This window comes from Alosa sapidissima, chromosome 19 (genome assembly GCF_018492685.1).
Source record: "Alosa sapidissima isolate fAloSap1 chromosome 19, fAloSap1.pri, whole genome shotgun sequence".
Lineage (NCBI taxonomy): Eukaryota > Metazoa > Chordata > Actinopteri > Clupeiformes > Clupeidae > Alosa > Alosa sapidissima.
This window is the reverse complement of record NC_055975.1, coordinates 18,669,227-18,685,078: the sequence shown is the minus strand read 5'-3', so window position 1 is coordinate 18,685,078 and position 15,852 is coordinate 18,669,227. Positions and strand designations below refer to the sequence as shown.

The window sequence follows — 15,852 nt, the reverse complement described above, 5'->3', positions numbered from 1 at the left end:
AAAAAAAAAACACACCCAACAACTGTTTTTAAGCAAACATGACTGTTCACACAAACAAATGCTACATGATAGACTCTGAAAAAGGACACTGTGTGTGATGAATGCATGAGTCATAATGGATTGCTGCTGCTCGGCTGCATTTGGCACTTGGTCAGTCCCATAATTGAAGAGGGAGGGTTTGAGATTAATTGGCAAACGTGAGTAGCTGTTTGTTCTAATTGAGTCACCAAAGAAAGGGTGGGTTGAATGAGTTCGAACTGCACCACCCCTCTCCTACAGTGTGGGTTCTTTCGGGACAACACATGACTCAGATGCCTGCAATAATGCATGCAAGAGTACATGTGTGCGTTCTGTAGACCTTAATTTCTGGGACAGAAGTATCTGCTCTAAACTTGACCTGGGGATGGAGGGTGGTTTGTCAGGGCATGATTGGAGGGGGGGGGAGAAGTATGAAGTAAACCTGTCTGATAAAACAAACAGTCAAAATACCTTTGCACAGGAATGAATACTCAGGGTTTTTGCCAAACTTGCAGTCCAATATTCGGGAAATACGTTTTAATAAATAATCAAAATGCAAAAATGCATACTTTTTGATTTAAATTAAGTTTTTTTTTTATCAAAGTGTAGTTGCAAACAAGTAATCGTAGTACAATATATTAAACTGTGAAAAAAGTTTATCAAGTCTTCACAATCTTTAGATTAATACGGAAGATCATAATTTAACATAAAAGAAAATATATATTCTATCGTTTCATTAACAAGATAAATACAAACAATTAACAAAAAAATGCATATGATCACCAATAAATATGTTTGATAAGTTAAATAAGCAGTGACAAGCAAAAACCTTCAGTTGTGAAAGTTTCCAAAACAATAACAATCGTAATAAGTAATAATAAAAAAAGGAAATGAAAGTGTACAGATGAAGAATGCGAGGAGGTATGGAGGGGAATGGAGCAGATTTGGGCAACACAAGGCTTTAAATTGCAGGATATACTGAAGGATCATGGGAATGCTGGAATTCCCCCGCAGTTGGCAGCTTATTCAAAGGGGCGTGTTTAAAGGGGAGGAGGGAACACTTGATACTCTCATTTTCATTTGTGGTGCTTTTTTTCGCCTGACTGACATACAGATAGGAGAAGGTAGCAACTGCAATGGGGCTGGGGGGGGCGATGGGGGGTGGGGATGGGGGGCGGGGATGGGGGGCGGGGATGGGGAGGGGGAAAGGGGAAAAAAAGCATTAGCTTATCCCCAGCTTTGTTCCTGTGTGTATCAGGGAAGATAAAAAAAAAGAAAAAGAAAAGAGTGACACAAGGGGGTAAAAAAGAAGACTGAAATCAGTAGTCCTTACAGGCCTGAACTGTGCATCCACCTCACACACACACATAAAAAGCCTAGGCACTCGAGATGCTACGTTTCCTTTTAGCTTTAAGTTGAGCCAAAATAGCAGTGTTGTTTGGTCCTGGCAGGAGTTGGAAGTCTGCTTAGCAAGTCCAGGAAACAAGTTTGTGACAGATGAGACAACGAGAGTCCATCAAAGGAGAGTAGGCCACCCTCCATGACATACGTCCCAGCACACAGTCTTATTGTTTATGAATAGAAATAGGCAGAAAACGGAACGATGAAAAACATAATAACAATATCCAAACACAAACACCTTTCGTCCCACCATCTTCCTGTCACCTGATCCTACTGTGGCATTCCTGTGCTTGTCTGGCACATAGGCACACAAAGGCATTAAGGCATGAGATGAGATCTTGGGTAGGGGTGTGCTAGACACTAGGCACTTCTAAATAGAAGAAAACATGTCTTTATTTCTCTTCCTTTTTTTTCTTACTCAAATAGAAAAAAAAAAAAAAAAAGATTTTGAAAAAGGAATAACAAAACAGAAGAGTTCCCTTACTTCACTGCATCTTATTAATTCCTGAAGAGGCTAACCTGACACAAAAAGGAAGAGGGAAAAAAACGATAAACAACAAAGAAAATGACACAGCGAGTCTAAACCCCTATACCCACATCTGCTGTAAGGGCTTCTGGTGGTGGGAGGGGGTCGCAAGGAGCGATCGTCTAAGTGTTCATGCGTCTGTTGCCTCCCTGTGTATACCACCATAGTGGACTTGCAGGGCAGGGCAGGCAGCATCTGCGCAGTGCTAACATTTTTTTCCAAATTTTCATTCTTAACCCCCCCCCCACAACTGTCCGTCTAGTCGTCGGAGATGGACAGGCGGCTGAAGATGGGCAGCCGGCGGCTGGTGTCCAGCACGGGTGACTCGGAGCCACTCAGGCTGCTGCTGCCCGAGCTGCTGTGGTAGCCCTCCTGGTCCGACAGAGAGTCTGTCTGGCTGGACGGAAACTCGAAGGGCTGCGGGGACTCGGACACCGCCCTGAAGAGGTACATCGAGGGCGTGCCGCCGCTGCCTGTGGGAGATGGCGGCGCCTGGCCGGCAGAGGTCAGGGGAGCACCAGGGGCTGCAGCCGCTGGCACAGGGTCACCAGAGGGCAAGCTCAGCGAGGGGCAGAAGATGTTAGCTAGCTTCTGACCAGAGAAGGTGAAGGGGTTGGAGCTGGGCCACTCAGGGATCTCGTCCTCGGCGGGGAAGGTGGGAGGCGGGGTGAGGGATGTGGGGCCGTCCCGCAGGTAGCTGCCAGCGCTCCCGCCCAAGGAGGAGCATGAGGAGGATGAGGAGGAGGCACAACCGGCGCTGGGGAAGCCGGCGAAGCTGAAGCTGTGATGAAGCTGCGGCCGCTCCATCTTGCCGTTGGAGGCCGAGAGGGGCGAGATGGGCGCGGACGGTGGCCCCCGGCGCTCCTCTGCGTTGTGGATGAAGTGGCAGCGTGGGCCGTACGGGCAGAAGCCAATGGTGTGGAAGGTGCGGCACAGCTCTGTCTTGTACTTGGGGTGGCGGCTCAGGCTGCGCAGCTCGTGGGCGCCATGGGCAAACTGACACTTGTCGCCGTACTTGCATGAGCCGTTCTCCTCAAAGGGCCGGCACAGCTCCGTCTTGTAGCGGCTGGAGTTCACCTGCCCGGTAGGGGTGCCCAGGCAGGGGCTGTTGCCATTGCTGGTGGGGGAGGTGGGGAGGGGACCAAGGGTCAGACCAGCGCCACCCTTATGCAGGAGACGCTCACCTGTCTCGGAGTAGGAGCGCTCCCTAAGGCGATTCTCCTTGTTGCTGCTGCTGTTATTGTTGCAGTTGATGCTGCCGATGCTGCTATTGCTGTGGCCCATCAACCCAGCATTCAGCAGGGTTACGTCAGAGGGCTTGGCCAAGTTGAGAAACTGGTTGTGGTTGAGTCTGGAGCTGCTGGGTAGGGTTACTGAGTGCCGTCGCTGGTACATGCTGGCTGATGGGGTGCCAACGGCCTTCCTGTCCAGCAGGGTTGAGCTGGGCATGTTGGCACTGGAGCAGGGCACCGACAATCCATGACTGCCGGTTAGTATGTTGTTCTTGTAGTTCAGCATCTTGGTGTTGTACTGGAAAAGAAAAAAGGGGATGGGGAAGAAATTAGTTCAGATGAATGGTTGCAACCTTAAAGTTGACAAGACAACATGACTTCACAACTCATAGGTTTTGCGATAGGAACGTGTAATTAACAAGTCCAAGAATGACTATGCAGTAGGCTATGCCTAGCCATACAGCCAAATTATTCGAATTTTGGATTCAAATCCAATGAGTGAGCAGAGCAGCAGCTGGTTTGGCTAGTAGCCAGGCAGAGGAATGAACGCCAGCAAAGTACATGGAACTCAAAGCATTGCCATGTTAACCCTCTCTATTGTAATTGACGGAGTGAAATCGGCTGATCAAAAATTGTGGGAAAATGAAACATTACAACTGGCTTTACAAGACGCCAAATAGGCATAGGCCTATCCATATTTTAACGACACTACAGTCATCCTTCACAATTTAAAACTATCTAAAATGTTACCACACTGCCTAAACGTGCGATTTGTCGAACTTTTAGAAAAAACAAAGCTAAGAAGTTAAGTATTGTTCCAATGATGACTCAAAACGACGCTCATTACTCATCTTTAGAAACGTGCAAGAGAATGACGTCTATTTACAACGGGACTAAATGACAAAGAAAAAGTACACCTCAATTCTCAGTCTCAATGCAAATGATGCACCAACTGCATGCAACTGCAAGGTTTGTAGCCTAACGTAATTTCATATTGCAGCATTCAATCTAACGTCGTTGACTTTCTGCAAGCCATCAGTCTCGACTTGTTCCACAGTCGCAATATATTCCCTCACTAAACGTTCTACTCTGCAGCTCAGACCAATATGCTATGTTTTTGCCCAGACATTTGGAAAGAACAGAAAGCTAGGGTCTTTATAAGCGTCCCAAAACTAGGCTAAACTTCGCTGGTTAACTAACTAACTAACTACAGAGTACGCCTTTTTGCTTAAATGGTAGGCTGTTCGTCAACTTTAAAAGCACATCGCCAGGATTTTAAAAGACACAGGCTACAACCAATGGAATAAAAGTGAAAAATGAAGAGAAATCAGTGCAGCAAGCCATCAAACAGTCTCTGTGTGGGAAAATGTGGTTCTCCCAACAGGCTAAGCAAAGCAAAGCAATGCATGCTGATTGTTCTCGAACAAGTTATTGCCAAGTTCCCGTCCGATTTGTTACAAAATAGCGCTTGTTATGTTAATTTGTTACAATAGTTTTGAACAGACACAGTACGCTATTTGACACACAATCCCAAAATACAATAGGCTCTTACACCTAAAGTATCTTAAACACAATTCTGAGCGCTGCCATAACTTTAGCGAAACTCCATTAGTATCACAGCGACGCCACTGCAAGCAAAAACTTTTGTACCTTGTTGATCACTTCGCTCAAGTCAAAAGGCGAAGCCACTGCTGTGGTCATCTTCGATGCGAAGAAAATTAACTAAAACAATGTTTTAAAATGTCTTCTGCAGCACAAGACGGCTTTTCTTTCTAATGCACTTATCCTACCCTAACAAACCCCCTCTGCCCTTGCATTCGTCCAAGCATTTGCTTTATACTGTCAGGCAGGCGGGGCTTGTGAACGTAACATTGAATGGGCGTTAGGCTAGCCTACTTCATGAACTGTTGCTGGATACTGGACTCACATCTACTCTAACGAGTAGATTACATAGACTATTTAAGTGAATGAAACCTCGCTCAGACGGTCATTTATCGTCAGTTCGACGGATATGTATTCAGGGTCTTTGGTAAAAGTGAACGTTTATTCAGCACATTTATGTTTGAGTAATTTGGATTTCATTAGCCCCGATATTCAAAAATACAAGCATGCGAAGTGCTGTCTCGAGGACGGACTCGGATAATTGTCCACAAAAAATGCGAACTAACATTCAAAGGCTACTTTAGCATACGTGTTGAGTTTATTTGCACCACAGTCTCTGTAGTTCATGCATGTTAATTATCAGGCACAAACAGGATGCGCGGGACTTTTCGGTGGTATAGCCTATGCTCAAGAAAAGATGTATTAACCCTCTAGGCGCTGCCCACGTGCGTATCAAATTTAACCGTGCTTCTATTTGTTTTGAGTAGGCCTATGTTTTGTTTTGTTTTTGTTAAAGGAAGTCAAACAGGTAGGCTATGTCAATTAGATTTAGTATCCTAGGCTTGTTATGATAATGTGTAACAAGTAACATTGGTGTTCTATGATTGGAATGAATGAATTACCCTTAACCACTTTATGCTCAGTGAATTGATTGGGCCTGGTCTGTCATTGCCCATTGCCAGCTATTTTAATAAATACGAAGTGACCACAAAAAGCACTATTGACTTCAGTGCTTATGCAACAAGCCTGGGTTAAACACATTTTCCCACATCCACCCACTCAAAATCCCCTTCAACCAGGTCAAACAAGCCACAAGCTCAGCCAAGAGGGGGTGTCAGAACTTGGTCATTAAGAAAAGCGGAGAAAAAACAGTTGGCGGGCTAGAGACAAGAGAAAAAGTTGTTGGAGGGGGGGAAGTAGAGGACAAGAATGTGGGGGTGGGAGATTTATAAAGTCTGTTTATTGCACACAGTTCTGCCCTTAGGATGTAGGGAGGAGACCGACTGAATAGAGGCAGAGTTGGAGATATCCTCTCTCACCCACACACACACACTCACACTCACACACACATCTTGGCCTCTGGAATATGTCTATGCAATACAAGCATGCCTGAACTTAAATAGTGATTTTATTAAGCATAGTGAGACATCCAACACTGACAGTGCTGATAAGGCCTTTGGCGTTTCAGATTCGATTTGAGTTATGATTTTAATTTTATGCAGTGAATATTTATATTAAATAATACTGTAAGTCAAGACATATAACTGAACAGAATCTCATGTGAAGACTCTTTGATTGTGGATGAACTTTTCAATATTCACTTTGGTGTTTTACATTTTTTCCAACTTTCTTAGCAAAACACTAAGGGCTAGTCAAGGCCTTCAGCTTTTATGGCTTCGTGGCCACATTTCATGAGACCCTCCCTCTTGTTTTGGTAAGTCATCCTGGAGTGGACTTTTCCTGTATTAACCCTGGCTGAATAAAAACAGAATAGCCTAATGTAGGGTATACATTATTTCTTTCCATGTTGGTTCTTTAGGGTGTCCATTACAATAATATGCATACTTCCAGGCAAATCAGTAACATTTTCTACCACAGACAACTGTATTTGTCCCAGGCCTTTAACGTTACATAATATAATGTGGTTGGTTGTTTTACATGTCAGTCAAATGTCCCTTCCAGTCAAAGTACAGTTCACTAGACCTTTTGGCAAGTAGTCTGGCACAGTGTTTTCCATTGGGCCTATACATGGCAAAGGTCCACCTACTTTGTCATAACAACATGGAACTGACTGACATGGAAAAATAACTGTAGTTAGTCCTTTTGCATATTTATTCTGAGTAAAATTAATCAAATTCTGTGATTATAATGGGCCAATTCCTGACACCCTGTATCACGCTAAATGTCAAATTGCTGTGATGGAACGGGAACCCACACACTTCTAGGATCTAGTGAAAGTGTAAAACGCAAACTCCAACATCTTACCGACACTGTGGCGAACATGCATCAGAATCTCTTTTACTTTGTGGGCGGGCTGTGGGCGTGTATATGGGTGTGTGTGTGTGTGTGAGGCTATGACTGCAACACAGAGAGTCCAGTGAAGTATACAGTAGACAGCATGGGGAAACTGCTGATGACTGCAATTGACCTGCCTTTAGTGGTGCTGAAAACACTCATGTGATTTGTTGTTAGCAGTTCAAGATTTTCTTCACTCATTGTCAGAGAAGAGCATACTATTTAAATAGTAAGTTGAGCAAAAACATAATGGTTCCCTGACAGACTCTATCTCTCTTTCTCTATCTCTGCCTCTCTCTCTCTCTCTCCCTTCCTCTCTGTCCTCTTTAAAAGGGTAAATGAATCCATTCCATTGGCCCCTTCCCTTTCATAATAGTGTTTACTTTAACTTTACAGGAACCCACAAGGGACATGTGGTGGCAAGAATTCATTCTTTCATGCCATGGAGACATAGATTTTTTCAGCGTCAGGGAAAATACAGAAATGAGAAGAAATTAATTAACCATAAAGGGTTGCCCGCAAATTGTTAGTGGTGGACCGCTTGTTCTGTTCCCATGACTTCCCCCTTGCTTTGCCCCGACTCCTCATACACATGGGCACATAATTGGAAGTCTCTCTGCCCCTTCAAAGTTCTCCTCAGCATGGTATTACTGGGCAAATGGCCCCATCTACTATTTGTAAGGGTCATCATGAGTGAAATTGGAGAGCGTAAAGTTCAAAGTGGGAAAGTGAAAACAATAGACTTGACAGATGTCCGTGAGATTTGTGGGATTAGGTCTCTCTAAGGATCTCAAGAAGAACTCAATTCAAATTCCCCCCAGGTCAGAACTAGGTTTACCACAGTTAAAATCATTGTAGAAATGGCATAGACACACACACACACATTTATAAAGACACACAATGACATTCACACACTTCAGGCCTTAGTGGGATAGCTTTGTGCAGGCACACACACACACATACTCAACCGCAGGCACGCACACACACACGCACACACACACACACACACACACACAACACACACACACACACACACAAACATTGCTCCTCGATTAAAATCCCTACCCAGTGGGCTTGACCTCTGGACCAGGTGTCCTTGTCGATTCCTGGATGTCTGAAACAATATCTCTGTGCAGCTCCTGACAGAAAGGAAAATCAATGGCCTGGCTGCCATGTGAAATAGTGGAGGTCACCCTCTTGGACAGAACATTTCTGAGTCCATCTGTCTCCATCCTACGGCTAAACTGTGTGCTCTCTCTCTCTCACTCTCTCTTTCTCTATCACACACACACTCTCTCTCTCCCTCTCTTTCTCTCTCTGTCTGTTTTTCTCTTAAGTTACTTACCACAACTGTCTTCAGTATCTGACAAGAGCCAGAGTAGTTCCACAGTGTTGATGTTTGTAATAGCCTAGTGCCCATGTGTCTTGTTATAATAATTGGGAGTGCTTTGGGGTAACAAAACTCTGTCCATAAGAGAATTTTATACCGATCTCAAACTGTACATAGTTTAAATCCCTGTTAAAGTTGGTTTAATTTAATTTAATGATTCTGAGAAATGCAGCTGCAGCAAAATTTTATCTGGAATTCACATGTTTTGTGAAATGCCCCCCTACCATCTCGTTATCTTGACCTTTCTCCTGACTGACACCTCTAGCCTTCTCCCAACAAGTTAAGTCCAAACTTCTTCAATCACCCAGTCCCGGCACTACAATTTGTCTCTACACTCCCCAAAGGTCAGCAACAGTAACACAGGAAAAGTAGTCTTCTCACAGTCCATCGACTGTAGCTGTAGCTGTTAATTGCCTTCAAGTGGCCAGTTTAACATGTTTTTTCCGAGTGCAAATTGGTTTGAAATAGGTCTTGCAACCAATGAAATAGGTCTTGTGTCAGACTTTGGTCCAGTGGCTGTTCTCACAAAGGCCTCTTCAAGCAGGACTTCCTCTGGACTCCAGCTCCAAAGCAACAGTGGCCTACAGCCCTAGGGCTCTCTGGCAACCCGACTGACCACCATGCAGAATGCAGATGTGTGGTCCAATAAAGACTCGCTTTTATTCAGGAATTCATAAAATAGAGATGGGGAAAAACACATGAGGAAAATGGAATCCAGATGAAATCAGTACCTATGAAGACAAGGACAAAAACAAGAACAAGAAAGAGAGAAAAAAGGTGTCCATTACTTTTGTGTGTCCACCTCAATAATTCAGCTTTATTTCGACATAAAACTAGCAGCCAAGTCTTAGCGCACATGCCCTGGCCATGCCCATCTGTATTAGCATGATGTAGACCTGGCAGCTCCTCTGCTCAAACTGGGAAGGAGAGTGATACTTCTCTAAAACCTGAAGAGCAAACCTTGCCAGTCTGTACTGTGCTGAGAGTCAAGAGAGGGCAAAAAAAGCTCAGCAATCATTTACCTATTATTTTACCTTACCTATTACTTTCTTTTCAACTGTTAACTGTTTAATGCACATTTTCAGCCTCTCATTTTGTTGTTCTTTGCTCACTTCACTGCTGAGAACTCATGTACAGTAGGCCTACTCACCATTGCGCTGTACTTCCTACATGTTTTACCCACGGATTCACCCCCAGCAGAATACATTTTGAGTCAGAGAGGAATATTATTATGTATAGATGAACATCTGTTTTACCACGAGAACATATGGAGGCTGAGGCATAGAGGATTCCAGTGTTTCTGTGTGTATGTGTTTATGAGTCATCTTTGGAGAGGTAAAGGAAGAACACCGAGTTGAATAGCACAACCTGCACTTTGTAGGCAGCTGCTCTTGTGACACTTTAAGGCCACTCCAAGCTGGTGGTGGAAAGTTCTTACAATATCTCCAGCTGCTGAATGCAGTGAGCACTACATGTGGTTATGCTAGCTTTGCTTTTCCATTAAGTCTCTCTCTCTTACTGTCTCTCACTTATCTCTCGATCAGCTTCTTTCGTGCTTGCTTGCTGTCTGTCTGCTGAAGTTAAATTATGTGTTTTTGTTTACATCATGGACGCTATCATGGATCGGCGCTTTTTCACTCTTATTTGTAAGCACTGGTAATAGATCATATTTCAAGATGAGCCAGCAGACAGTGGCCCCAGAGCCTCTCTCTGACCCACAACACATCAGCTTTCTCACCAGTCACCTGTGGTGTTCCCCAGAGTGGTGTCTCTGGCCGGACGCCAACGGAAGTGCCAAGTCACATCTCTAGTCCGGAGGAAGAAATAGCCTCAGTCTGAACCTGGTGACCTGCCCACAGAGCGTTTCTTTGCATTTCTCTCATACTTTGTTCTCGTTCATGAATAACAAAATGTTGGCTAGTTTTTTTCTGCTTCTCCTGGGTGGACATTTTGTTCCGTGATCAGGGTAGGGGGAGAAGCAGAGGGGGAAGAGACAAAGATAAAACAAAACGCTGCAGTAATTTATTGAAACTGCACCAAGCCCCAGCGCTTTGACTAAAAGCCTCACAGATTCAAAGTTGAACAGGATGATGGATGAAAATGTTCCAGCGTGTTTATGAAATTTGACACGAGGCATCTGTTATCCGCCGCTAGCATCAGCATCCTTGGCCTTTTTCAGGCTCCCTCGCTGAAGCATGTTCGAATACAACAACAGGAAATCGTTTATTGAGCCAATCTGAATTGGGGGATTCTTTAGCCTCCAGAAAGACGGGGTTGCTAGTCTTGAATAACTTGAATAAAGGAAATGTCATAGTGTATTTGTGCTTGCCCCTAATAGTGAACAAATCAGACCATCCACTTTTGAAACGTTTTTTTTTTTTTTTTTAAATCATGCTCTCCAAAGAGACTAAAAGTCCATTGTCTGAATAACTACAACATTCATACAGAATTAGAAAGATGGACGTTTTTTATTTGTCAGTTCATTGCATAACATCAAGGCAGCATCCATGGTTTCTTGGAAATTCACAGGAACCACCCGATTAAAGCATGAAGGGTTGGGTTTTGATGTGTTGCTTCTTCCGTCACCAACATATTTGGTTTCTCAGCCACATGGTTTGGGAGACTTTAAAGAAGCTCTTTACTACTACTATAGTGTGACACATCTAACATACAACAAATATCTGAGGTCAGGCTTCATCTAAACGCCCCAGTCCATATGACTGTACATGCTGTGTACTATTTTATACAGTCTATGGCTGTGTACCATGATTTGTATAACAAGCATTTATGATGACTAATTATTATGCATGTAATTACAGATTGCATGATTTATCCGCCTTCTGTGTGGTCTGTCACAAATAAGCTGATGTCTGCGCTCCATTGACTGGGAAGAGTTGGTCCAGTGTTTTCTTTTGGTTCTTCTTGTTGCTACCTTCCCTGTCATGACTGCTCTCTTAAACACATCAACTCATGCATTTCCCATCCACAAAAATTGAGTCTTTCTCTTCTCTTGTGTGTGTGTGTGTGTGTGTCTCTGTGTGTGTGTGTGTGTGTGTGTGTGTGTGTGTGTGTGTGTGTGTGTGTGTGTGTGTGTGCATGGTATATAATGACCCCACACAGTTCTCCCATAACCACGTTTCCCACATTTAGTTGTGGTCTTCTGGTCATAGAGATGGAAAAATCCAACACAAGCTGAAGAAAGACATACTGCCTGAGAGAGAGAGAGAGAGAGAGAGAGAGAGAGAGAGAGAGAGAGAGAGAGAGAGAGAGATAGAGGGGGGGTGGGTTGTGAAAAGAGAGGTAGAGAAAGAGACGAGTGCAAGCTGGAAGAACGAAAATGCAGAGTCATGTTGAAGGAATGCTGGGAGGTGGGGTTTGGCGGTGGGGTGGGGGTTGCTGGTGTGTGACTGCCCCATTTTTTAACATGCTAATCAGAGACAGCTGTCAGCATGAGCTCTGCACTAGGGAGGGGAGCAGCATGGATAATGTGAGGAGAGGGAGAAGAGAGAGAGAGAGAGAGAGAGAGAGAGAGCAAAAAGAGAGAATGAGTGGAGAATGGAGTCTGACTTTTCATCAGTGTTTATTTATTTATCTCACAGAATGGGTGAAAGTGACAGAGAGAGAACAACTGAAAGAGAGAAACACACACACACACAAAGAGAGAGAAAGAGAGAGAAAGAGAGAGAGGCTGACTGTCTCCCTGAACTTTGTCTGGCGCTGCAAAGGGAGAGGTGGAGGGTTTCCTTCCTTCCTGCCTGAGGCTCTTCTGGTCCCCATTCCTCTGGCTCTCACTCACTGCTGGGGAAAGAGACAGGCAGCTCTGCTTCCTCTCTGTCTCCCTACACAACTTTATCCGCATCTCTCTCTCTCTCTCTCCTCCTCTCTTTTTTTGTCTCTGTAATTTCCACTTTGTATCTCCAACTTGGTTTCTATCTCTGCCCTGCAGTGATGTTTTTTCAGATGGGATTAAGTCATGTGTGGGCACTCATCTTAGATAATAGAGATATCCCATCAGAGGTCAAGCTTGTGACCAGCAATGAAGGGGGCCAAGCATCACAGCGAAACTGGTAAACACATGATGCGCCTACGGAGAGCTGAGGACTTGGCCTATGACCCTGGGTTGCATTATGACTACTCTATTGTACCAAAGACCAACAAACATACTGTACCAATTTTCATAACAAAATCAAAACTCAATGTGGCGCCTTTTGGCTTATTGGCTTTTCTCTAGAGATTTCATGATGTTTGGGAATATGACACAAACACATACCCTGCACATGTGTTTTGTACTACCATGCTAACACTTAGATACAACAATCCAACTGACATCATGGACGTATACCAATTTTGAATTCATTAACACAAATCATTGCCAAGACATGGCCACAGTCTGTTTGGCAGCTTTGGCGTAGCACTCAAGTGTTCGTCAAAACATCATACGTGTCTTGGCTTGATGTGTTCTATCAAATTGAATTTAAACACTTTGAGCCCCATTCAGTGAGCCCAGCTTGATTACGGGGGACCACAGGCAAAACCATTCCAAACAGAAGAGTTAGGGGTTACATTGGAATTGGCCAGATGATGGATGTGCAGAGGTTGCAGGTCAGACCTCCAAGTCCATGAAAATATGATTTCAATCATGTCTTGTCCGTGTATGGCAGCCCTCATAGCAATAAGTGCAGCACTCTTGTTTGCAGTATTCTTGTCTCTCTCTCTCTCTCTCTCTTTCTCTCTCTCTCTCTCTCTCTCTCTCTGTAGGGACATATCCAGGGGATATCCCCTTGTCCCCTTTCATTTACAGTGTTTACATACTTCTGCATCAATTCACTCAGTCTCACTTCAGTGTTTACTGTGACTCGTATGACGACCAAATATCAATAACGTCTTAATAATGCATTCAAATCCAGGCATGGACATGTGGTCTGTTGATGTGAGTTGGTGTGGCAACTGGCCAGTATTCTAACCAGCCACCAGTAGTGTCTAGGCCAGATCCCCCTTCATTTGTCTGGTTTTGCTTTCAAGATCCCGAGACCTGGATTGTGGTTGTCACCTCTGCCAATAGACTTCAGCGTGTGTGTGTGTGTGTGTGTGTGTGTCTTTTTGTATGTGTCCATAAGTTCCCCCTTGTTGTGGTGCAAGTGAGCTTTCTGGGTACTTTTCACAACTAATCGCATGTCTTATGTCGTTTATGTTCGCTCTGTTCTGATGGGGCGAGATAAGGCCGCCACCAATTGCATCACAGTGCCTCGCATCAGCCTCGATGCAACGTTTCACAAAATGTCCTCTTCATCTGAAAATGCGCAGCCACGCTTTCACTCACGTCACTATCACTACATAGATGTGTTAAGAGGAGAAGCGGACCATCAGTTAGCACTAGATATTTAGAGCTGGATTCATTTAAGGCTGTGTGCACAAAAGGCTTAGGCGGAACAAGTGGGCCTTCTCTGACTGTATGGCCCAATTGTTTGATGTTTGGCTGATTCATAAAAGCTCCAATCCTATCAGATATGGGTGCTATTCCTTTGTTCTGTGCTTTTGTGGTCTGTTCAGTGTATTGTCTGTTGTGGTCTGTTCTGCTCAACTCTGCTTCAAGTGGAGATCCTTCCCCATGTACTTTTCTAACCTCATTTCTCACTTTTTACGTCCGGGTTTGAGAACAAAATCTCACGTTGATAACAGGAGTGCATATGCAGTGTTGCATGTGCGGTAAAGTGTGGATGGGATCAAAGGCACTAGGTGAGCATATCCAGGCTGATGCTAATTAGTGAAAGATTTGGTTAAAACTGACCAATAGCATTCTCGAGCTATAGCTTTGAACCGAATGGGTCAGACGAGATTACAGTAGCCGTTATAATGCCTCTATTGCTGTGGTTCTGGATAGAATAAAAAGGAATAAAAAATAGAAAAGGAATAAAACATACCCTTTCTTCTGCTGCTCCGAACTTATTTTGTTCATCCATGTAACCTAGGCCCATATGATTTTGAGCCAAAATATGTGATAGATATTCAGTTTAATTATATGAATTCCTTTAAAAGTATCCTATACAATTTTCTTTACCTTATTATAACAGCTTCAAAGTAATTATAATTGTAAACTAACTTGTAATAGGGAGAATGGCGAGCCTTCCTATCCATACCCTACCCGTCTACAGAGAACAAGCCTTGCAATTTCACTCTCTGCCGTCCCCCGGAGAGTCACACATTTATTTACGGCCACTTGTGTAATATCCTATTTGTATGAAATTGTGTAATATGGGGGAAGGGTACAAGCCATGAGTGATATTTATGACAATTGTGTAAAATACAAATACTCCACAGCTGTAGGGGGAGCCCAGTACCAAGAAAACACAAACTGCATTAGATACCTTTAATGGAACACATTTGCAACTTCAGAGCAAGACAAATGTAGATTTTTCATCTATGTTTAGAATATTCGGTTTAGAATAGGTCAACTCATACGAAGTTGGACATAGGAAGATCAATCTTATGTCTTTGACAGTTTGACGTTTGTAGCCCAAACTGCCATCTTATTCTTCTATGAATAATATGTGAGCTAGCCATGGTTTTTAAATTATGTTAATATCTTGTGGGAAGACCATGGCTTAAAATAATTTAATTAATAGCCTATCCTATTTATGCGCGCTGTAGCCTAAATTCAGAATGAGCCCTAATACTTTCAGGCGCATCCTCACACATTTCCATCCACTCCTGTAAATCAAATTTTCCAAGTTAAAGCTCTCACTGGATAAACGGGAGAGAGTGGATAAATAGTTCGAAATGACTAGAAGTTCATAGAGAGTTTGTGACTATACCTGATTTAAGTTTGACTGCCATACACTGGCAAGTACAGTAGTACACTGGCAGTATTTGCATATCACTGGTTGCAACATGGGATATACCCAGCAGCAACACGGGGAAGACCTGATACTTCTAAAACATTAGCCGCAGTGAGCAGACTGGTCTTTCGGTGGTTGCAGACTCATGAACTTGAGCCTAGACTGAGGCAAACAGAACTTTGAAGAATGGGTTGATGTATCGGATATCTTCATCTGTTTTGTGTAATTACACTACAATATGTGAATCGAAACAACAAGAACAGTGATTGTGTATTTTTAGGGCTGTCAGTGTTAACGCATTAATCGCATAACCAAAACATTTTTTTATCGCATTAATCGTGTACCACCAATTATTTTTTATTTTACACTGTCACTTGTTCTGTTATTAACGATCCTCTTTGGCTGCTACTATTTTGACCCTTTGATGCACAATTTCATGTCCTCAAACTGGCACAGACACTAGTAGGCTTCTGCCTAGTCCACCTCCTGTAGTTGTGGAGATAATAAATAACGCAGTTCTGAACTCCCAGTCGGGTGAATGACACTTAAAGC

At 43.6% G+C, this 15,852-nt stretch overlaps 1 protein-coding gene across 1 annotated transcript; it reads right to left on the bottom strand.

The window, feature by feature from the left end:
* Positions 1–1,833: 1,833 nt before the first annotated feature.
* zfp36l1a (zinc finger protein 36, C3H type-like 1a) lies at positions 1,834–4,991 on the bottom strand. Its single transcript, XM_042072691.1, has 2 exons — positions 4,828–4,991; positions 1,834–3,475 (listed from the first exon to the last, which is right to left on the bottom strand). Exons 1-2 carry the CDS (start codon positions 4,876–4,878, stop codon positions 2,204–2,206), a joined length of 1,323 nt encoding a protein of 440 aa, XP_041928625.1. The 5' UTR covers positions 4,879–4,991; the 3' UTR covers positions 1,834–2,203.
* Positions 4,992–15,852: the final 10,861 nt, after the last annotated feature.

Bases quoted from the DNA above. Each gene is read 5' to 3' on its own strand.
- zfp36l1a (XM_042072691.1), bottom strand. From the start codon at position 4,878: ATGACCACAGCAGTGGCTTCGCCTTTTGACTTGAGCGAAGTGATCAAC. The intron at 3,476-4,827 runs GTACAAAAGTTT...TTTCTTTTCCAG, and splicing joins TGAGCGAAGTGATCAACAAG to TACAACACCAAGATGCTGAA.